The sequence below is a fragment of the Rhamphochromis sp. 'chilingali' genome (assembly GCF_963969265.1).
Source record: "Rhamphochromis sp. 'chilingali' genome assembly, chromosome: 5".
Taxonomy (NCBI): domain Eukaryota; kingdom Metazoa; phylum Chordata; class Actinopteri; order Cichliformes; family Cichlidae; genus Rhamphochromis; species Rhamphochromis sp. 'chilingali'.
In genome coordinates, this window is record NC_137932.1 from 13,605,626 (window position 1) to 13,629,380 (window position 23,755).

Here is a 23,755-nt window from a genome sequence, read left to right on the forward strand (position 1 = left end):
TCTCATGAAAGCGCTTGTTGGCTGTGTACAAGCAGCGGTATCTTTTCCACACAAAAGCTTCTGCGGTTTAAGTTTATGTTTTACAGGGCCGCGAGAGTCATTTCAAAAGCACCTTTCCAATCTCTGCGGCAGCTTTTTTGGTTACGAAATTCCCGAAAACTGACGTCCAAAATGTCCTTTCAGTATCCCCAGGCTTACCGCGACGAGTCAGTTGTAAGTAAATGTGGGTTGCTAACTAGCCTAGCGTGCTAATAAGCCGGGATGCTTAATCATCACGCGCTTTCATTCATTGAAAAGAGCGTTCGCTTTGTTAGCATGCTAGTTAGCTTAGCCATCACTGGTAAACCGAGATTGGCTATGTTGACAAAAATGCATGCATTTCAGAGATAGCCATAACTTAACTACAAGTCCAATTTTAGCCTTTCAAGATGCTACGTGATTAACTTTACTAAACACTCTGGGTTTATAACCCCGATTGCTCAACTCTGTTTTGCTTAGCTACTTCACCTTTTAATCATTCCTCTGTGGCTGGTCTCAGGTGGATGACTATCATGGCTGCAAAGTGCCTGACCCTTACAGCTGGCTGGAGGACCCTGACAGTGAAAAGACACAGGTAAACTCCCCGTTACCACTCAAATCACCAGCGAATTCTGTATTTTTTTACTGCCATATTTAGTTGTTGTGTCGCGTTTTGTAATTAAGAAATGTGGGCATGTGATTTGATAGTTAAGTGTTGGTATTAAAAGTCACGGGCGCATTTAAAGCGTAGCATCTTTTGATTTCTTTCTTTCTTTTTTTGCATATTTGTCATACTTACGTGTTTCAGATGAAGCACCTTTTAATATTAGTATAACCCCAGTACATATAAAATGCTTAGCCTATCAGAGGCATTATAGAACAACAATATTGGATTTTCATTTATATATTTCAGTTCTTCCATATTCATTATGGATTTCTGTGGAGAGACACTTGCTTAAAAAGCATAAACTAAGATTAAAAATTATGTACAATCATGTACGTGTACGTTTTGAGGACACGTTAGCATGCATTGTTATCTGTGCATATCAGACAATTGGTGCACCGGCGTTAAAGGTTTTGTGAGTGAGAGGGATGTTATTCAGTTATGTCCAACTCGTGAAGGTGAACTTAATAAATTGTGCATAAATAATCACTATTTATTCAGGTTTGGATGTACGTGTTTTTAAAATAGTTTTATGTGTGGTCAAATCGATTTGTATGTGGATTGGAACATGCATCTGTGAGTCCTCAAATGTTACACACAAAGTACTGTACACATTTGTAAATCATATTTTTCTCCGTAGGAGTTAGGATGCCGATCGCCTGATCCCTGCTTACCTGTGGCAGTTGTGGAATTGGGGTTAGGGTCAGTTTCGGGGGGGTTTTCGGGTCAGGCGGATATAGCAACTTGGCCTTGCAAGACTACTTTCTAATCCCTTACTCATTACTCATAGTTGTTTTGTTCTATTTTCATGCACAAAGAATCAGTAGTTGTTGGGTCTGTATGTTTTTAGTGTCTCTTGGTATATTTTAAACTTAACCTAAATTAACAGACTCCTTCAGTTCAATAGATCATGAGACATGAGAAATGAAAAATATGCAAATGTTTAACAAAATTATCTTCTCTAATTAGTATGATCTACAAAACCTAGCTTGTTTGGAGGTTTGGATAGCTTTTTTCCCTTGGGAAAAAATAAGATCTTTATTTAAAAACTGTATTTTGTATTTATTCAGGTTATCGTTGATATTAAAGTTTGATCTAAAACATTTAATCATGACAAATATGCCAAAAAAAGAACTCAGGAAGAGGTGGATACTTTTTCCACAGCAAAGATATCTGCTAAATAATTATTTGCTCTTTTGAGCAGTCTGTTGAAATGATAATGGTAAAATGTAAAGCATGGTTGTATTATGCTTTCTTCCATTAGGCCTTTGTCAGTGCCCAGAACAAGCTCACTTTGCCATTTTTAGAGCACTGTGAGGTGCGAGAGCTGTTCAAAGAGCGCATGACTGAGCTGTATGACTATCCCAAGTATAGCTGTCCCTTCAAGAGAGGAAGCAGGTAAAGCTTGCTGCAACTGATTCCATAATAATATTTTTGATGTTGGATTTCAGCTTTAGTGTTAGATGACAGAGTGATTATGTGACATTCCAGTAGCTTTTCTCTTTGTTTTTTAGGTACTTTCACTTTTACAACACGGGCCTCCAGAACCAGAGTGTGATGTATGTGCAAGAGAACCTAGATGCCGAGCCCACAGTCTTCTTAGATCCAAACACATTTTCTGAGGATGGGACAGTTGCTCTGCGAGGTATCAGTCGTGGCTATTATAAAAGCAAAGTACCCATTTTACTGATATGAAAAAATATGTTGCCTGCATTTCTGGATCGTGTGCTCTTTTTAATTTTAGTAATACATTTAGTTCAAAATTGCCTTTCAAGTAATAGTTGCTTCATGTGGTAGTTTTTACTCAGTTTTGAATAAAAATCTCTACAAATGTAGTGTCCTCTCTGATGTCTAAATTTTGTTAAGTTTCCTTGTTAACATTCTATTTATGTTTCTCTGATTTCTTCAAGGCTATGCATTCTCTGAGGATGGAGAGTACTTGGCATATGGCACTAGTGCCAGTGGGTCTGACTGGGTGGAGATCCGCTTTCTGCGCGTTGAGGGCGCCGTGCCTTTAGAGGACCGCCTGGAGCGAGTCAAGTTTAGCTGCATGTCCTGGACCCACGATGGGAAGGGGCTTTTTTACAACTCGTATCCTGACCAGGAGGGCAAAAGTGATGGTAAGACTGTGTTGGACAGGATTCAAACATTCTCAAATACTAAACCTTCATTTGGCTGCAGTAAATTACCTTCAAAATATGAAATACTTGTAAGATAATTGACATTCTTGGAACTCAGTCTGCCTACCTAGCCTCATGGGACAGGGCTCTCTGCCAGGACAGAAGAAAATGGATTAATGGATATCTGCTTAAGGACTCGCTTTTCTGTGCACTGGCCAGTTACCATTTAAAAAAGCTAATGAAAAGCTAAATTGTCATTAGATAATTGCTAGCGGTTTCAAATGTATATATCTCCAAATGCAGTCTACATAGACTGTTAAACTGCATGCAGCAGCAATGTCTGCTCAAACGTGAGTGGAAAATAAAACTTGATCAAAGACAGCATTAATGTATTATTATAATTTTTAAAAAAAACAACAACCTTGAATTAAGAATAAAAAAACAGGAATTACAGACATTTTCATACACAGACCTCCGTTTTCATAGACTGAAATTGCTAACCGACTGACAAGCATTTCAATGGCCAGGTGAGGCCTGTTCCATTGTTATTTCATGACAAATGAGTCAAAGTGCTGATTTTTTTTGTAACATTTGTAACAGCTTTTCACTGTCATCATTAGACTAAAAAACTAAAAACCAAAAATAAAGAGATCCGGGAGCTTTAGACAACAAAGTTGGATGATGACAAAATTATTTTCATGGTTTAGAAAAGTTTGTTTACACTAACACGACAAGAACATGACAAATTGTCAAGGTACAGCAGGAAATGCAGCAGTTTGCACTTTGCTGTAAAGTGAAAACTGCTCATTACAGTCAAGAACAGGAAGACCAGATTAGATGTTACCAGAAATCATCTAAAAGAATCTGCATTGTTCTGGGAAGGAAATAAAAAACAAACAAATTTGAACTTTTTACCAGATGATGACAAGAGAAAAGTATGGAGAAGCGTGCCACGTTACCAGTCAGACATGACTTATAATGTCAGTGGAAATGGATCACTGGTCTTTATTAATGATGTAAGTGTTGAAAGAAATAGCAGTATGAGTTGTGAAGTGTACAGGTTTATACTCGCTCGGTTTCAGCCAAATGCTACAAAACTCATAGGACAGTGCTTAAACAGTGCAAATGAATATTATCCCAAAGCATACTGCAAAAGCAACCAAAGAGTTACTCAAGGCAAAGAAATTGGATGTTCTTCAGTGGTCAAGTCAGTAAGCTGTTGTCATTCCAATAGAGCAAAGTGCACAAATGCAGAAAGACTCACAAACAAGCACCAAATGAAGGCCTAGCAGAGCATCTCCAGGGAGGTGAACCACAGCATTTGGTGATGTTTGCCGGTTTTAGACAGTCAAAGATTGTAAATGATTTTCATCCATGTAAAGTTACGTTTGTATGTCCAATTACTTTTGAGCCACTGGACAATGTATTTAATGTCATAAGGCGAAATGTTTGTCATTTGTCAATATTTGTTATTTTCTGTTTATTGTTTTGAAACCTTTTGTTATCTAGTATTATAAAATTTGCACCTACTCGTAACACTCTTCGTCTTTTTGTATTCGATTTTGTTTTTTGCTTTCAGGCACTGAGACCTCCACTAACTTGCATCAGAAGTTATACTATCATGTTCTGGGGACTCCACAGTCTGAGGACGTCCTATGTGCAGAGTTTCCTGATCACCCCAAATGGATGAGTGGAGCAGAAGTATGTGTGAAGTTGTTTGTTTGTTTTTTTCCCCTCTAGTGTCATGTCATCAAACTTGGACAGAATGCGTGTTTTAGTTGGCATTCAGGTGCAGTTTAATGATTGCAGATGTACTGTAGGTATCAGAAGATGGGCGCTACGTGCTGCTGTCTATCAGAGAAGGTTGTGATCCTGTCAACAGACTGTGGTATTGTGACCTCAAGACCACTCCTCAGGGTATTACAGGTATTCTGTACTTGTTTCTCTTTATTTCTCAAAGTATTTTGGTACTTTAAGACAAATATTGTTCTTCTTGTAGTCTTACTCGCTTAACAGTTTGATTTTAGAACTGAAATCCTTGTTTGCTCAGGACTTTTGCCATGGGTAAAATTAATCGACAACTTTGACGCCGAGTACGAATACGTGACGAACGAGGGCACATTGTTCACCTTCAAGACCAACTTAGACGCCCCTCGTTACAGACTAATCAACATCGACTTTGCCTCTCCGGAGCAGAGCAGCTGGAAGGAGCTCCTGCCTCAACATGAGAAGGATGTCATTGGTGAGGTTCTGCAACACGTGCATGACCTTTTCCCTATAAAATATGAAGCGTTAGCAGTTTAGCCCTGTCATTAAAGGTACATTTCAATGTCATTCATTCTTTTGCCATGTCTTCCTTGCAGTGTTTGCCACCTGTACATACTCCAGCTATTTGTTCGTGTGCTTCCTCCATGATGTGAAGAATGTGTTGAAAATGTATCGTCTGAGCTCAGGAGAGGAGCTGAGGACCTTCCCTCTTGATGTTGGATCCATAGTAGGGTTCACAGGACGAAAGCGAGACTCTGAAATCTTCTATTATTTCACTTCTTTCCTATCGCCAGGTAATATAATGCAAAAGTTATTATTTTTAATCAAAAAAAGCTATTTTGTTTATCAGATGCCTTGTCTCGCAATTTCTACCTGTGCAAATATTGTTGTTTAAGTGAAATAAGTCAACCTTTATGTTAAGTTTGTATAAATAAGAAACAAGTAATGCAATTTTGTTCTCATTTCTAAGTTCCACGTATTATTTCATTAAGTAAATTTGTACTGTCTTTAAGAATTCACTGATTGTGAAGTGATTTCAAAATAGTAAAGAAAATGAAACTTTTACTTTCTTTTCATCTAGCCATCATTTACCACTGTGACCTAACCAAGGAGCCCCTGCAGCCCCATATCTTCAGAGAGGTCACTGTCAAAGGCTTCAACCCCTCCGACTACCAGACCACACAGGTAACTAGAGCCTAGACTGGGATTACCAGTGTTTAAATAGGTGTGTTTCATTTCTCTTTAAAAATAGGCTGCGGTAAACACATTTATTAAAAGATATCTCAACAGTTAATTATGCATAAATGCCCAACTTTAACCTAGTTTTTAAAGTACTGACCCAGCATTTATCCAAAATGACAGACATAAAACGGTGGTGTACAGGCCAGTTTGTACCCTGACAAACAAAATGAAGGGTTTTATCAATTGTCTGGCTCGAAAACGGCAAACTGAGGGCAAACTATCGGCTTAGGGTTGTTGTAGAAAAGGTGGGCTAAATCAGGTATTGGTAGCATTTATTAACGTAAGCAGCACTCAAACTGAGCTTTCAAAGTAGTTTTTTTAACTAGAACTGTACCCTAATAGTCAAATCATCAGATATTTGTTTCTTAGTTTAATTTTGTGATTTTTAGATGTTGTATGTTTCTAAACATGAGGCTATAAACCAAGTCAGCATGGATGTGTTCACAGTAGTAACTGTCACATGTCAGTTCACCTTGTTGTGGCAAATAAGCAACTTTTTCTGACTGAAGTATAACGGGAAGGATTGCTCGGCCGTCATAGGAGACATGAGCCCTTTCTCTTTAAATGTAGCCAAAGTAACAGCCATTAATTCTGATTTATTAAAAAAAAAAAGATTGATTGCCAGATGGAGTTGGAAGCTGGTCACCTGTGGAGAGAAATGAAAGAGAAAGAAATTTTGCAATTAGTCATAAGATTTGAAGCTTTTATGTTATGATAGATGTTGTCAGTGTCCCTGGGAAATGATTATGGGCCAGGAATGGATGACCTGACATAGCTGATTTTATATTTAAGTGGTTCAGATTCCTGAGAAACTTGCAGTAAATTGTCCTTTAGATAGTCTAGCCTTGGCCAGACCATGTTTCAAATTCTTTTTACTTCCTCTGTACATATAGTGTCCCAGAGTTAGATATATTTATATACTTCTGCTGAAAACAGCGGCCTTGAAAATAGCTCTGTAAATGTAAAATGTTCACGATTCAGACAGGATTTTAAAAGAGCTCCTGTCTTCTCTTGTCTTCTGACTCAGAAACAAGGATAGACTGGTGATGTAAGCTTTACTGTTCTTTACCTTTTCGTAATTCACTTCCCATCTCCTTTTGTTTCCCTGACAATCTTTTTTTTTTTTTTCTCTCTCTCTTGTTGTCTCAGATCTTTTTTCCCTCAAAGGATGGCACTCAGATACCCATGTTCATTGTTCACAAGAAGGGCATCAAAATGGACGGCTCCCATCCAGGTTTTTTATATGGCTACGGGGGCTTTAACATCTCCATCACGCCAAGCTACAGCGTGTCCAGACTCATCTTTGTCAGACATCTGGGAGGAGTTTTAGCTGTCGCCAACATCAGAGGAGGAGGAGAATATGGGGAGACCTGGCACAAAGGTGAGGAGCTTTTGACACGTAATTATAAACATGACTACAGAGCTCAATCGCAAGGGCATGTCCAGTTTGCCCTGTTAGAAAACGCCTGTGTTTGTGTGTGTTTGTAGCACATACAGTAGATTGTGTCTTGTCTTTCAATAATGACATCTTTAGCTAAAAGTTTGAAATGAATATATTTGCATATTGAGAGATTCTGGAGTTTTCTGTGGCTGAGGAGGCATAAATGTTGTTTTTAAGAATTTCTAACCTGACAAGCATAAAAAAACATATCAGACACACATTATTATTCAAAGCAGAATAATTTTAGATCTTTTCAAACGTGCCTGGAGGGAATCTTTTAAATATTACCAGCGCAAAGTCCTCATTTACATACTTTGTATTCTTTTTTTCCCAGCTGGAATGCTGGCAAATAAACAGAACTGCTTCACAGACTTCCAGTGTGCAGCTGAATATCTAATCAAGGAGGGATACACTTCTCCCTCCAAACTGACTATAAATGGAGGCTCTAATGGTGGCCTGCTTGTAGGTATGTATGCTTCCACTAAAGAACAAGATACACTAAAACAATATAATCGCAGCAAATGGATATAGATGATGATGTTTCTGAATCCTTGGTGTCCTGTCTCAGCGGCCTGTGTAAACGAGCGGCCTGAGCTGTTTGGATGTGCAGTAGCTCAGGTGGGCGTCATGGACATGCTGAAGTTCCACAAGTTCACAATCGGGCACGCCTGGACCACGGACTTTGGCTGTTCAGAAGACAAAGAGCAGTTTGAATGGCTGATCAAGTAGGTGCTCTCTGACCACAGTGTAGATTTTAATGTGTATTATATACTGTAGGCTGCATTTACATCAGCTGCCTTTCTTTATACATTTTAATCTGAGCTTCACTGATTACATTGGCTACATGGACATAAAAAAATGTGTTTCCAGTCCCAAGTAGCTATTAGCTGAAAGCCTGGCATATTTCAGCATGGTGTGCAACATGTCCTTTAAAGAATTGAGGAAACTGGACAAGTGGAGGACAAAAGAAAAAGTTCCAGGCCTAAAACCCTGTCTGTAGCAGATAAAGTGTCTGAAGGTCATTTCCTTGAGGAATGGGGATTTAAAAAGTCTAGTTGTCAAGAAGCCATTGCTAAGGAAGAGAAACAGGGAGGAGGCTGAGTTATGCCAAATTACACAAAGACTGGATTGAAGATCAGTGGTAACAGGTCTTTATGGTGTGATGAATATATACAGAGGCTGAGATGTAGTGGTTTTGAGCTACATCTCAGCCAGTGGTGTTGGTGATCTTGTCAAATTTTAAGGAATTATGAATTTGGAAAACACTCTCAGATTTTAATCCACCAGGCAATACAGTTTGGAAAGCATGTGATTGACAGCAGCTTCATTTTTTTTTTTTAGCATTACAATGATCCTCAACACACAGTTAATGCAGTAAAAGCATACACAAATAGAAAAATAAAAATACACCATGAAACACTGTCAGTCATGGATGGGTCTCCCCAGAACCCAGACTTTAGCATTACTGAAGCAGTGTGAGATCATCTTGACAGAGAACAGATCAAAGGGTACCCAACATCCAAAGAAGATCTTTGAAGAATCCCGAGGACTACCAAAACATGACAAGAAATCTTTCCTAAGAGAGTTCAGGCTGTGTTGAGGAATAAAGGTGGTCATATCGACTTTCATGCTTATTAGAATTGTACAGTCTCAGCTTTTAGCTTGTATACTGTATTCCCTTGTGTTCGTTTGCCCATTTTAATAAATAACTTAATCTGTGTGGTAATTTTTTTTGCAAAATATAAAGAAATAAGGATTGGCTCAAGACTCTGGCACAGTACTGTATTTTAATGAAATATCTAATTCCAGGAGTTATCCTTGAGTCTTGATTTGAGAACTGAAGCTCACAAAGAAATTCAGAACAAACAAAATTACCCGATTGTTTCGTTTGTGATGTAGGATAGCAGTGTGAATATTTTAAGGTTAAACAAAATACATTTTGTACTCCAACATTATCATTGCTCTGACATTTTTATAGAGGGATTCTGCTGTTTACTTAATATTTAAACGGTTGCAGTCCTAACAAAGATCCCACTGGTCCTCTCTCGCAGATACTCCCCGCTTCATAACATCCGTGTACCAGAAGGCAATGGGGTCCAGTACCCCGCTGTGCTTTTGCTGACAGGCGACCACGATGACCGGGTAGTGCCTCTGCATTCCCTCAAGTACATCGCCACTCTGCAGCACATTGTAGGTCGCAGCCCCAAGCAGACAAATCCCCTTTTCATCCTTGTGGACACAAAGTCAGGCCACGGTGCTGGAAAGCCCACCAGCAAAGTCATTCAGGAGGTGGCTGACACTTACGCCTTCATCGCTCGCTGTCTCAACATCTCTTGGGTCAAATAACCTGCATCTACCTTTTAAAGTGTGTGGGGTTTCTTTTTTTTCTTTTTTTAAATCCTTTGGTCAAACCATATTTAGAATACCGTTAATACCAGAATACCGTTAATACCAGAATACCGTTAATACCAGATGTTGACACATTGTTTATAGCACTGCTACCTTCCCCCCCCCCCCTTTTTTTTTTGTGCTGATCTGTTTTTGTCCCTCCCCCTGTGTGAGCAGATTAGATCACAGAGTCATCAGGCTCTGCACAAATATAAGCCAACATGCATCTCTCACACCTAATGTGTTGTTTGTTTTGTGTAGTCACAGGGGGCTCTTTTCAAGGATGATGCAGTAATCAGCCAATCAGCCGTTAAAGTCATGAGGTGAAAATAGCAAAAAGTTCATTTCAAGATTGTTCCTGCTCCCTTTGGGTGCTGCAACGTGATGTGTGTGTATGTAATTTATTTCTGGATTGTGCGCAGAATGGAGTCTGTTTGATGTCAGATGAAATCAGTACATACAAATGTTAGTGACAGTATTACACGGATGATGGTACTGCTGGTGGATGAAATGAAAACAAATGCAAAAAAAAAATCGGTTGTTTCCATGGGAAAGTGTGTGTGTGTGTGTGTGTGTGTGTGTGTGTGTGTGTGTGTGTGTGTGTGTGTGTGTGTGTGTGTGTGTGTGTAAGTAAATGTCAGTCCTTACATTAATTTCAGACTGATGATTTCTACCTCTTGACTTGTGCTGATTGTTTTCCTTTTCAAAGGGAACAAAACACAATGCCACAAATACAATAAATAACTTTTTCAACAGTGACTCATCGGGATCTTTTATTATTTGTGTATGTTAACAGCTATGCACCTTCATGTAGTAAATAAAATTACACTAGGGTAACAGCTCAGGATAAAAATATGAAATTTGATTGTCCAAATTGAGGAATAATTCTCCGATCCAAAGTGGCAAGTTTGAGTGAAACAAATGAAGGCAGTGAATAAAAAAAATATTTTATTTGAGATAATCTTGGACAAAGACAGAAATATTTTGCTTTCTATTAAAAAATATAATGAAATAATAAGCTGGGATATGAATCGGTCTGTTGTTCCCTTTCACAGACAAAGAGCAAGTCAGGGCGTCTAGATCTAATCTTGAGTTCATGTGTGGTCTTCCACCAGGGGGCAGTCACGCTGAAAGTGAACAACGGGTATAGCAGCAAGCACAAAATGAGGGTGGTCTCACAGAGGAAGCCATGAGGATTAATAAACGTACATGTTTCATGTTCAAAAGCCTCTCCGATGTCCCACTTTTGGTTTTCATAAGCATAATCAGTCACACCTGAAACTTTTATAATCATCTCAAACACTCCAGTCTGTGACCGCGCCTTTAATGAACAATACATTACAAAATAGCAAGAAGTTGAGCTTCATGATGACTCTTTCATCATTTATGGGTTATATTTTTATTTTTTAAATGTTTAAATGCATATGAGTTAGTATGAAAACATGCACAAATTTCCAAATTTCTTTTATCTAAATTCAAACTGGTGTGCACCATTACATTACATTTTTCACAACATTCAAATAAACTGATATCAAATTAGAAAAACGTCTATTAGAAGTGAAGTTAAAAAAAAAATTAAATTCAAATGCTTTGCAAAAATGTCAATTTCAGATAAACATAAATTAGATAAACATAATCTGAAGACAGAAAAAATGACAGTTTATATGTTTCATTTCTATTATTTAAAACACCCAATAAACATTAAAGATGGACATGAAAATACTCATGGTTTCAGATTCAGATCATTTTGAACGTGCTCAGTGTTCCAGCAAAACCAAATTACTCGTCATGTTATGAAACTAAAACAGTCGTGAAATCTGACGCCAAGAAGATTCAATTTTTCTTTTAAGTTTTGAGAATGTTTTCTGACACAACACTGACTCGCTTTACTTAAAACCAAATTATACTGCCTGTCTTAATACTTTAACATCTGTTCCAGCTCCCCAACAACTTTGGGTGACAAAGATCGGCTAGTGCCTCTGCATTTCTATTTAACCTATTTAACTTTAGGTTAAATAACTGGAAGAATGAACAGCTACATTGACTGAATAACAACCAGAGCCAGATATAGGCCATGCGCAATAGAATCAAACGAGCTAGTTGACCAAACTTATCAAAAATGTTAAAAATAAATAAATCCCAGTCGTTACAAATAACTTTGTCAGCACTCAATGCCTCATCTAAGGTTTGCCACCCCCGCTTTTAATCACCTCCCAGCCAATTTAGATTGAATGCGCACGCGTCCACATACACCCGCGTGGGAAATCAGAGGATACTGGACCACCAGATGGCGCATAAAACCCCGTGAAATCCTGCTGCCTGCCTACATGTAGACTGGTGTGTCAGTGAACTGATCCTAGTGGTAAACTTCACAAAAGAAAAAAACACCCTCACTGTTTCACTTGTCTGTGCTGAAGCTGGCGGGTCATCACACACAAAGAAAGTGGTTTATAGGATTAGCCCATGCATGACCTACATTATAATATTATGTTAAAACATCCTATTATAAGTTGGCTTTAGGTGGAAATAACCATCACATGTGGCAATAATCTTATCAACTTATGTCTAATGAAAGCGGTGAAAAAGATCCTCATTTCTGATTGGCTGACACATTCGAAGACATTATAACGCGCCCGATGAACACACACCTGTAGTTATAAGCATTAACGCTTATAATCACATGTAATAATTTAATAGTTGCGAATGTAGCTTTTTGTATCTATCTATCTATCTATCTATCTATCTATCTATCTATCTATCTATCTATCTATCTATCTATCTATCTATCTATCTATCTATCTATCTATCTATCTATCTATCTATCTATCTATCATTTTGTCTCTCTCTCAGTGTGAGGTACATTAATAACAGTGAAGTTGACTGCCTTTATCAAACCGATGGATGGCGCTATTTATTCAATCCCACCCCCCACTTCTCAGTTACCAGTCGCTGATCTGGAACCAGCCAAGCTGCGCTATTCAACAAGGATATGAAGCTGAAAGAGTCAACAGCAGACATCAGATCAGTGAGGAAAGTTTGGGGTGCCTGAAGGAGAGGATACATTATAGTAGGCTAATAAAAATTTTGGGGTTTCTTCTGTGTGATCGCTTCACGGGTGATTGGAGTGAATATTTATGGTAATCTTGTAAGGAAAATTAATTTGAGCTTACTGAGTGGTGGGTAGGTCTTTTAAACGGGCTGGGTGGGGGATGTTAAGTATGGATCTTCATCAACAAGAGAAAGAGAGGGAGAGAGGTGGGGATGGTTGCGAGCATGTTGGGGGGAGGTCATAGATGCCGCATGGTTAGAAGAGCAGTGATAAAGCTCAGAAGATCTCGCATACCAACGACGCATCTGCATCTTTTCTACTGGAAGACTTGTTTATGGGGAAACCCCACATTTGCAGCTAAAATGCTAGCACTAATTCAATTTTTAGACCTGGTTTGTGGAGGGTAGATATGAGATTGAGCCGTCAGTGCCTTTGAGCTTGAGCAACCGTTTGTGAGAAGTTGGGAAATGAAGTGAGAGAGAGAGAGAGAAATCACCTTTGGAGCAGTTCAGAGGATGTTTTTTTTCCGGATCTGTGCCACAGCCTCAAAGGAATCTGTTGGTTCAGTTTAAAACAAATCAGTCTGTCTCTCACGCTGCTGCAGCTTATGTTACAGAGTCACTATAAAATATTCATCCATGGAAAATCTCTTTGATTCCAGACGGTCACTTGGCTTCATGCGCCATGCAGGTTAAAGTCAGTTGAAACATGTAACTCAAACTAGAGCGTCGGGAGACCTGATGTCCAGCAGGCTGATCTCTACTTCACCCTACATTTGCTCTATCAAAGGAACACCGGGAGAAACGCTTGGTCTGCCTGTGCCATCTCATTCATTCACGGCGAGAGAGGGAGAGAAAAAAGGGAGCATGTCCACTTCCTCCTCTACCTCTTTTACAGGTGAGTGCGCTGAATTTTACCAACATTTTGCCCTATTTCCTCCAGCTTAAATCCACCCTCCTCAAGAAAAGCCTTGATTGAGACTGGCTCACCTATGTGCTGAACCACCCCCTCCCCCCCCACTACCATTCCCTGACCTGAAATGACCGACGTTACCCACCGTGAAGACTTGATGGATTGGTTCTTTAATCAAACGTAATCAAAACCGATTTGACGCTAAAGATGCGCACAAATGCACCCAAAAGATTGCTTATCGTTTTGTTTTAAGGGAAATTACGCATTACACAGTTATTTGTATAACAACAACTGGAAGTCTTTAAAGGGAACTTTCCTCAATACACGGGGGAAACCGGAAAACAGCAATTAAGCAAACAAGATCCATCATCACAGGATCTCTGTTAACCACTTTAAGCTTTATATTATGATATTTAAGGAGTATTAGCGTTGGTTTAGCAGATCTATCGATTACATTGTGGGTGGATGCTCAGCTTCTCCATTTGTTTGACTAAAACTTCAGAAGGTTCAGTGAATCCAGGAGCAAGAAAAAACAGTCATACTGACCCGCTGAAGCCCCGCAGAACAACACGACAAAATAATCCAAAAATAAATTGGAAGAATGCGATATAGATGCGTGGCCCCATTGTGCGCAGTTTTTGGCGCATCGGCGGTACAAGCGCTTCTTCTCTAACCTCCCCCCTCTCCTCTCGCTCTCTCTGACGTCACTGATATTTCATTCAGATATTTTCACCCTGTTTACTCCCGGTGCAGGAGCCTTGGCCGGATAGTTAGACTACCACTACGTGATTTACCGCCCATAAAGTTTACTTTCGTCGCTTTTCTTTCTCTTCCTCCCTCAGAAGTAAACGGGAAATTCATCTCCTGAGACCAAAAGGTAAAAGAAAAAAAATATGGCTGTTGGAAGTGTATCAAATTGAAAGTCGCACTAAAATGCCTCCAGTGAACAAATATCCAATCCTAATTTAAATGGAACGGGGTTTTTAAAAAATCGTATTTTACGATTTGAAGCATGAAAAACGAAGGGAAAGTTTTTGAGTTGCCCCTGTGGTCAAGTATGAACCACACAATACGCGTGTGCTTTTCTGTGCTGTGTGAATGTTTTTTTTCGTTGAGTCTAAATATTTGTTAACGAAATCTGTGAAGAAAACAGAGGAAAATATTCGATGAATGGATGAGAAAAAAAATATCAATTCTTCTTTGTCTGCAGAGAGTCACCAACATCCAGGGATGGAAATTAAAGTGAGCTGTGCTTCGAATTTGAAACTAGATGAAAAAATTAGAAAAAAAAGGTCATTTCTTGGCGTGTTTTTTCTTCTTCTCTTAAAACACTCCATAAGCATATAGTCTTCTGGTCCTAAAAATAACCCTGAGGGGAGATGGCCCCGCTCTGCCAACACTGTTTATCCATCCTTGTAAACGATAGAGAAAAGTGAAGGATTGGTAGCTGGAATGCATGAGGTAAACGACAAAAAACAACCCCCTCCTCACATAAAAAGAAAAAGAGAAAAGAGAGAGGGACTCAATGAACCCTTTGAACTGCATTGACAGCAATGCATGGTAAAATGCAAGTTTCCTCTGGGAGCCTACTTGGTGAAGAGTGGGGGTTGGGTGAGGTTAGCTGGGGAGAGGGAGTTCAAAGTCTGCACAGAAAGTTGGTATTCAAACAACTCAGGAATCTGCATGTGCTCATAAATATATAGTTCATCTAAGACAACTGAAGATCTAAATGAGCCACTGCACTGATCTTTCCTTGCAGGCTTAAAAATAAAGAGCAATACAGATGAATTAACATTTGAACAGGTTTTAAAAGATGGCTTATAAAAGATGCATTTAAACAGAATATGTACTGGTATGTGACTTCCACTTGGTTTTCACTAAACCCCCAAAACACAATTAAATGAAAAAAAATCTCTCTTTATTTAAAAAAGAAAACAAAATGCTCTTAAGATCCTATAGTTTGCAGCTTGGATGCACACATTTCTTTCCACTGATTAGAGCTATTAACTGAGAAAATAAAGCAACAAGAACAATAAATCAAACAAGCCTAATCCATTAAAAATATTACATTTGTTTTATTAAATATATCTATGCAAATCTTATCAATAAGCCAAATAAAACAAACCCAAGACACAGCTTCTCAATTCTACACCTGAAATTATTGCAGGCCTTACAGAGATTCATATTATGCCATTTTTTTCTGCTCTCATGATAAATTTGTACTCGTAGTGCTGAACATCATATATAAATTGTACCATATTGAATTGGACTGTACTGAAAATAAATGAAGCCTCATTTGTATGATGTTGCATTGTCTCACAGAGACTATTGTGACATTCAAATTGGAACAAAAACCTTAGATGCACTTCTCCAAAACAGCTTATTTTTATATGAGGCAAATTTTTACATCACCCCTCTCATCGCTAGTTGTGATGAAAGAATAAAAACCATTCAGCAACTCACACATCTTAAAAATCGGGCAGTTCAACAAAGCGCTCCACAGAACAGGTGGGGATTAGATCGATATAAAGATACAGCATGTATGGAAAAAGCTATGGAAATAGAGAGAGTAAAAAGACATACAAATGGGTTAAAGTGTTGCTCCTGCTTTGCATTCAAACAAATAATAAATGGAAAAAATGCAGTCGCTTTGTCTTAAAAATGTATTTTTGTTACATAAGAATTAGCTCTTCAACCTTTTTTGCCCCGCAAACATTCACATAAAAAGTTTCTTCTTTATCAGTGTCAGCTCTCTTTTTTCACATGTAGGGAGGTACTAAAATTAGATCATATCATAAGAAATGATATTAAACTAAAAAAACCCCACAAACAGTGATGTTGGTTTTAAAACGAAGGTCGTCTGCAAACAAGGAGCTGCTCGGCTCATTTCAGAAACAGATCATTTCCTAGCAATATTACAGATGTGACATGAAGATCCTTTTGTAGAACTTAATATGTGAAATATTTTCAGTGCTCATCTTCATGAATAGAAGTGGAAAAAGTACAGATCCTTATATAAATGTAAATGAGTGTGAAAAATGTATCTTATTCTGTAGCATGACAAAACTAGTGCAGAGATTGTTACAAGTTTTATGTTCGGCTTAAAAACAATCTTCAAAAAAGAAAAGAAAAACATACGTCAGTTTGTAGATGTCTTTGCAAAGTCTCAGTTGAAAAGTGTTCTTCTCTTTTTTTATCGCCACAAATATAATGAAAAGGTTTGAAAGTAAAAGAGGTTTCAAAACAGTCTTATCTTGTTGCATAAGTGCAAACAAAAGGCGTGACTGTGGATCTGTGGCAGCTATAAAACAAACATCTAATGCAAAGAAACAAAGTTTGAAGTTGGGCCATGTCACTTTTTCAGATGTAGGAACTTTAAGGTTTTTTGTTGTTTGTTTTGTTTTGTCACGCTGTCAAATGAGAAGCTGCCTTCTAACTTCTCCATCAGAAGGACGTTGAGAAAAAACAAAATGTTGAAAACTTACCTCTGCTGAAGCTTGAAGGCAACCGATCAAACTGAGAAAAATCTGAATTTTCATAAATCATAAATCTGCATAAAGAAAAGTATAAAAGAGATGGACATGGGTTTAAAACCAGTTGAAAACCAACTATATGTGAAGAATTCTAGTTTGTGTCGTTTATGAAAACAAACTACTTAGAACATCTGCAAAGCTTTACTTTCACGGGTTTTTCTGTGCCTCTGTACCATTACAATCGTTAAGGCTGTTTCACAAGCATTTCATGAATCAATTTGTTTTTCACAGGTTTAAAGCACACCATAAAATCTTCACTAACAACCATTTTGCTCTTTCAGTTCCCTCTTTTGACCGACAGGCACACCAGAGCCTCCCATATCTAAATCATTCCTTGTCATTCTTTTGCACACTTCGGTAAGCTGCACTGCGGTATTTTCCGCTGACTTGTCCTAATCAGTAAAGGTCCTGCCAGGATATGAATGAGTGGATAACATCTGACAGTGGTATCCAATCCTGTGACCCACACAGTAATTCTATGGCTGCTGAGGAGGCCTCCACTACAAGCATCTTCAAAAACAGGCCTTGTGCGCGGGGGCTGGGTTGGACAGATTGGGGGTAGGGGCAAAGCTTGCGAATTCCGGAGGGTGGGCTCTTGAGCGTCGGTGGGTGGAGACAGGCTTGTTGTTGTTTCATTCCTCCAACGTGTTTTTCCTCTTTCCTCATACTCGCGAATAACCCCTCGAGAAACGTCCCACCAAGGCAGAAGTGAGATAAGATGGAAAGTTTCTCATTGGGCTTGTTCTTGTTGTTGATCTGCTCCGTGGGCTATTCTTCTCTTAAGTGATCTATGCTGTTGGACGTAAACCATGTCCAGAATAGGAAGTAAGACGTGTAGTGGAATTTAAATGTGCTCAAACTTGATTTAATCCAGCTTTTGTGTTTGTTTTGTGGTTTTAAACATACTGTGTTTTAACAGTACCATTTTAAAAAAGCATATTGAATTGATACAAGCCACCTGTGTTAAAGTTCTCTTTAAGGAAGCTTAGTAATGCCACAAAAATCTCTTTAAGTTTGAATAAAAGTGGAACTTTAAGACTCAAACTAAGTTATTTTGTAAGAAGAAGAAGGAAAAACAAGACTTAACAATTTCAGCTCCAAACTTTACTGACAGCTTCATAGTATTTCTAAAAGCATTTCTAACCCCCCCCCCCCCCCAAAAAAAAATAAACAAAAAACAAAACAAAAAGAAATGACCCTCCCCCGCTCAAAAAGAAAAAGAAACAGACAGAACTAATCTTGGTAAGGAACGTATCCTCATGACAAACGAGGCTCAAGACTTACAAATATCTGCTTTGCTTTCTGTCAGTTTTCCAGTCACATTCCAAAGCTGTGAGTTCAGCTCTCCTCTGGTGCCCACTATGATACTGGGAGGTAACTGGTTGTGAGTTAGGAGCATGAGCACAAACACATGTCCATGCATGAAAGTGGGAAATGATCATTTGCACTGTTTTGTAAAATTCACAAGTTCTAGTTTCCAGCAAAACAGGTTTAGGTTTCTTAGCATAGCTGGATGTTATTTCTGTTAAAGCCACAGCTGCATTTCACCCTTTTGAATATACACTGGTGTGAAAGTCTGAAGTGAGCTGTGCAATGCAAACAAAGGCTGTAATAAGCTTACGTATTTTAATGGTGCTGTGTTTACTTTGTATAAAATGTAGAAAAGTTAACCCTGTCTTGAAAATCTTTTAGAGTTTGGCTTTGGTAATAGTAGGGTCTGGAGAAGAGATTCAAACAAGCAAACAGTAATAGAAATCGACAAAAAACAAGCAGTAAAATAAAATAAATTAAGAAACATTTTTTTGATGAATTTTCTTTGTTAAGTGATGCTTTATGTGTGAATTTTCACCCATTTAACACTATTTTTGTCACCCCGTGGAGGTCTAAACAAACCAACAGTAGACTAACATATTTTAAACATGTACGATTTTCTTTGAATTTACTTAATTTTTATGAGTCAAAATACTCAAAGTAAAAAAAACAAACAAAAGCCACACAGGACACACTGCTGTACTTCCACGTGATGATGGGAAGATCTATGAAAACAAGCCTGCAAATCTGTAGGTTAATCAGCTACACCCATTAGGGGCCTAACTTCATCATTTGCTTTTGATTGTAATTGGTTGATTCATTATTTCCTTGTTTTTTTGTGTGTTTTTGCTGTTGTCATGGCCACCCTATTATTCCGCAGAGTTCATTAAAATGTAATTTAATCCCATCCAATCATCTAATCTAATCTCAGTGCATAATAGCCTTATGTAGCTACACCAACCCCTTTTGATACAGGACCTCAACAAAACACATTGCAAGCAGTGCACTGCAGCGCATAGCATATCATATAGCACACGTTACAGCTTGCAGCTTCCCACAGTGGACGTGGGTTGTTTTATGATCTACACAACTATTGGGCGCGTGCTGTTGATGGTTCCGAGTCCAGTTTCCCCCCCACAACACGCACCCATTTTCCTCTTTGAATCTTGGGACAGAAATGAGAAGCAAGAAAGCATGTAATTGACAAAGTCACGTGTTCTCACTACGGGAACGGGCACAGCCAGCTCGAGAGCGAATGAGAGCGAAGACGAGAGCGAGAGAGGGAGTGAGAGAGGCAGCGACCGAGAGAGAGAGAGAGAGGGGTAGAGCAGTAGGCTACAGAGGTGGTGTGAGTGAGGAAGGGATTGAAGGGAAGAGAGAAAGACATGACAAAAATATCAAAAGGCAGAAAGCACGCCGTACCATGCGAGCTAAACTGGTGACCGATGGGATCGAGGATGTCGGATTAATGGTGACTACCGCAGCCCGTTTTCGCAGAGGAAGCTTCTCTATTGCAACTTGGGCGCAGAGGGTCCGCGGGGAAACATGGCCGAAGGTTATTCTGCAATTATTTTCTATTTTCTGCTCTTAGTTTTTTTTGTTGTTGTTATATATATATATACATATATTTGCTCCACGTGAGCTCGCGCGAGAAGGGAGAAGGAGGCAAGGTGCAGCGTGATTATTGTTCCAAACCTAAAAAAATAAAATAAAATAAAAAATAAAGCCTGAACCGCCACACTGCCGAGCACCACATCTAACCACGTCTGGCAGCATTAAGATAGATCCACTGTTAGAGCGTATATGCTTTTCAAGCCAGTAGTAAAGCTCGAGGAACCATGTGTACACCTGCCCTTTTTTCCTTATAGCATGCAACTCCACATCAGGAGCGGGCTGTAGATGCACGAGGAAAACCCTCCACAAGTTACACCACTGAGCATGCCTGTGCACGAATCAGAGGCATTCATCTGTCATGGAGTAACAACTTTTCCCCCCTTTTTTTGGTTGAGGGAATGTCTGGTTGACGCACATCGGTTCACAGCACCACGCGTCCCTCTTCGCTTATGTGACATGTGAAAAATAGTATAGGAAATTTCTACCGGCCCTGAACTTCGCATAGCCTGTACTTGAAGTGGAGGGGATTCCCCTCACGCTTCTTGGAGAAGTTTTCTTTATTTCTTTTCTTTTTTTTTTACGCAACAAAGCTCATTAAACTTATATAAACGTGTATGCACGCAGGGCGGTGAGTGTTGAGCGGCGTGTCTGCGAGCACAAACAAAATGTTCTAACTCGCCTCTTGTACTGCCCGCTCGTTCTACAGGAGGGTCGGGTAAAGGTGGCGGAGAAGACCCCGCCAAGTCCGCCGAGCAGGAGGAGGACCGCACTCGACCTCAGGTCCTGTCGGGATCGGGCTTCTGCAAATGGTTCAACGTTCGGATGGGATTTGGATTTATCTCAATGACCAACAGCGAAGGGAGCCCCGTTGACCCCCCTCTGGATGTTTTCGTCCACCAAGTAAGTTGATGAAAACGTACACACAAGCACCGAGGAATACGCGTTTGCGTCGTGGTGATGTGGTGGGCATGGCCTCATCCGGATTTTCCTTTCTTTAAAAAAAAAAAAAAGAAGCGTGGAAAAGCGACGAATGATTGAATACTTTTTATTTCCTCTGCCAAAAAAATGCTACTGTTACCTCAGATCCCATCTTGCTGTCCTCGGGCCCCTTTTTAATTCTTCTTCACAGCGATAGTTACACTGTATCATCCGGATGTTTCGCCTTGCCCGACACGTTACTGTGTAACAACATGCTGTCCACATGCTTAAGGGACAGGAAAAACCAAACCAAAACAAACAAACGACACACACACACACACACACACACACACACACACACACACACACACACACACACACACACACACACACACACAAAGTTTTCCTCTGAGGCACACGTTTAGCTCTCCCTTTGCTTCTCCCTGTGAAGGGAAAGGAAAGAAATGTCGTGTGGATATGACACGGTTAGTTTCACACTTGGCCCTGTAATGGACAGCAGAGCTTGCTTGATATCCAGCCAGCTAACATGTCGGAGAGCGTGTTTTTTTTTTTAACTCACTGCTGGGCTCTGTTCTGGGAAGGTGGATTTTGCTCAGTGCTGTTGTTTGCTTGATGTACTTGAACCGTATGTGCAGTTTATAGAAACATCCTTTTACTTTCATACCGAATGGTGACGTGAAGCAAGCCTGTGTGTCCCCCTCCCACTCCCTCCGCGTGTACTGCTGATTTATTGTGCATGGAGTTCATTTCAGAGGCCTTGTTTTTGACTGCTACAGAAAACAAAGAGCAGTGAAGTCCTCCCTTGTTTTAGCTCCCCTTTCCCTCCGTTAAATCGCCCTTTTTTACGGTCCTATAAAGTGCCTTTAAAATTCTCGAGGAACGACAGACGACGAAGAGAGGCATTTTTGTTGCCATTTCATTTGACACACTCTCTCACTTCATTGTAGAAAAGATGACTCCACTGATTACTATAAGGCAAATTAGTAGCACTGGGAAATATGGATTATAGTTGCATAAAGGGATTAGTTTATTTAGATAAAAAAAAATATATATAATGTAACTCAAACACTTACAGTATGTTTTTTTCAAGCTGCATGCCAGACTAAAAATAGAAAGTGGGACCACAGTTTCACATGGTTTGCTATCCAATGTCTTTTTGAATGGCATTTGAGTGTGTTCTGCACCAGCAGGGTAGTTTCCACCTCTCTGAGCTATGCTGCATTCAGCTCAGTTTTTATGGAAAAATAAATAAATAAATACAAATAAAAAAAAAAAATAGATATATGTACATTTCAAATTGTCCGCAGTATTTGATTGACCAAATGTGTTCACTGCCATTGAATTCTGACAGCGGTAAAGCTGGTTGTTTAGTGCATTTAGTTTGGCTATAAACGTGATAATCGAGAGTTATAAAAATATCTGGATTAAAATCCTGGAGTAAAAACATTCAGTGACTAACAACAATATGTTGAGCTTTGCTTCATGCGCATCTTCATATGCACGTAATAATATAGCCTGACATGTATTTCTACATTTTTTGGTTAACATTTACATGTATGTGGATGTTTTCATGCGCTCTTACTGCGCCTGCATGAAACAAGCCCAAGCTCGGGAAAGTGGATGACTACAGCACTATGTTATCAGATTCTGATTGATACGTTCACATTGTGGCTTCATCAACTGAAAGCACTGCATCTGTCCATACACTCCAGACTCCTGTCTTCCCTGCTGCTCAGAGATGTTTTAGGAGTGGATCAGGCCATCAAGGGTGAATAAAGGTGTGCTCTGGGAAACAGTCTTAAGAGCTGAGCAGGAGTCTAACAAAACACTGTGTGTCTCAGTAGTTTGTAGCCTATAAGGCAGAAAAGGCTTGTGCGGTATACTGTTGCTTTACATAGGAAAAATATTTAGATCCACAATGCAAGAAAGGCTCATTAGGTACTGTGATGATGGCGGTGTATAGATGAAAATGTTTGCAGAGCTGCTCTGTTTCATTCATTCGTTTTTTCATATTTTGGGAGGATGGTGGGGACCAAATTGTTCCTAATATAGCTTTTTGTTAAATTATAGCATTCAGTGAATCATATGTTTACACTCGATCATTTGTGTCCCAGTGTTTCTGGCAGCTGTACGCGCTCACAGTGACACGACTGTCATTTAGCACAAAGGGGAAGACATCGTGCACTCATAAACACGCTGTCATAATAAATGCAAACAACCCCGTGATTTCTTTGGAAGGATTCACACTCGTGCATTCGTATTAAATCGGTCACTCATTCTCTCTGATTGTTCCACCCTCTCTGTCTCTCTGCTAGCAGCCTGGAGCTATTTGAATATATTGATGTTATTTCCAGGTTTAAAAGAAATGTTCAGATTTGGAAATATTGAATACAGATCTGGCCTGTTATATCTTAAGTAGAAAATTATTTAAAAGTCTTAAAGCCATAATAATTGTTTTAGGATGCATTTTGTCATTTTTAATCAGTGGCAAGCTCACAATCAAACCAACTTAAAACAAAGGTTATGAATTATTTTACACGTTTGTGGTAAAAGGGTCGTTGTTGAAATAAAACTATCAGAAAGGATGCCGATTTATTCTTGCACAACATTGACCCTATCCGCATGATAAAAGCTGAGGTAAGAAAGATAGGGAGGGGAAGAGGGAGCATGAGGACAGGAGGAAGGGGGGAAGAGAGGAGGAGTTTCCTTAAGAGAGGGAAAGAGGAGGGATGTGGGAAAAAAAAAAAGTGTGGGTGA

At 39.3% G+C, this 23,755-nt stretch overlaps 2 protein-coding genes and 1 long non-coding RNA gene across 4 annotated transcripts in view; 2 read left to right on the forward strand and 1 right to left on the reverse strand.

Moving 5' to 3' along the window:
* prep (prolyl endopeptidase) lies at positions 1-10,276 on the forward strand. The gene is made up of 14 exons (XM_080882409.1): positions 1-213; positions 539-613; positions 1,947-2,080; positions 2,197-2,327; positions 2,593-2,802; positions 4,382-4,503; positions 4,623-4,728; positions 4,853-5,044; positions 5,166-5,363; positions 5,651-5,754; positions 6,961-7,192; positions 7,587-7,718; positions 7,821-7,977; positions 9,304-10,276. The coding sequence occupies exons 1-14, from the start codon at positions 76-78 to the stop codon at positions 9,596-9,598; spliced, it is 2,226 nt and encodes a 741-aa protein (XP_080738535.1). The 5' UTR covers positions 1-75; the 3' UTR covers positions 9,599-10,276.
* LOC308396822 lies at positions 10,195-14,477 on the reverse strand. Its single transcript, XR_013971625.1, has 2 exons — positions 14,148-14,477; positions 10,195-13,244 (listed from the first exon to the last, which is right to left on the reverse strand). It is a non-coding gene; the product is annotated as an uncharacterized lncRNA (long non-coding RNA).
* lin28b (lin-28 homolog B (C. elegans)) overlaps positions 13,238-23,755 on the forward strand; it is a 27,783-nt gene continuing 17,265 nt past the window's right edge. The window contains exons 1-2 of one of the 2 annotated variants that reach the window (XM_080882410.1): positions 13,238-13,586; positions 20,766-20,959. In XM_080882410.1, the coding sequence (XP_080738536.1) occupies positions 13,430-13,586; positions 20,766-20,959 (351 nt within the window). In that variant the 5' untranslated portion in view covers positions 13,238-13,429. Of the gene's footprint in view, positions 13,587-19,704; positions 20,001-20,765; positions 20,960-23,755 lie in introns of those variants that run through there. The other variant, XM_080882411.1, reaches the window with a different exon arrangement.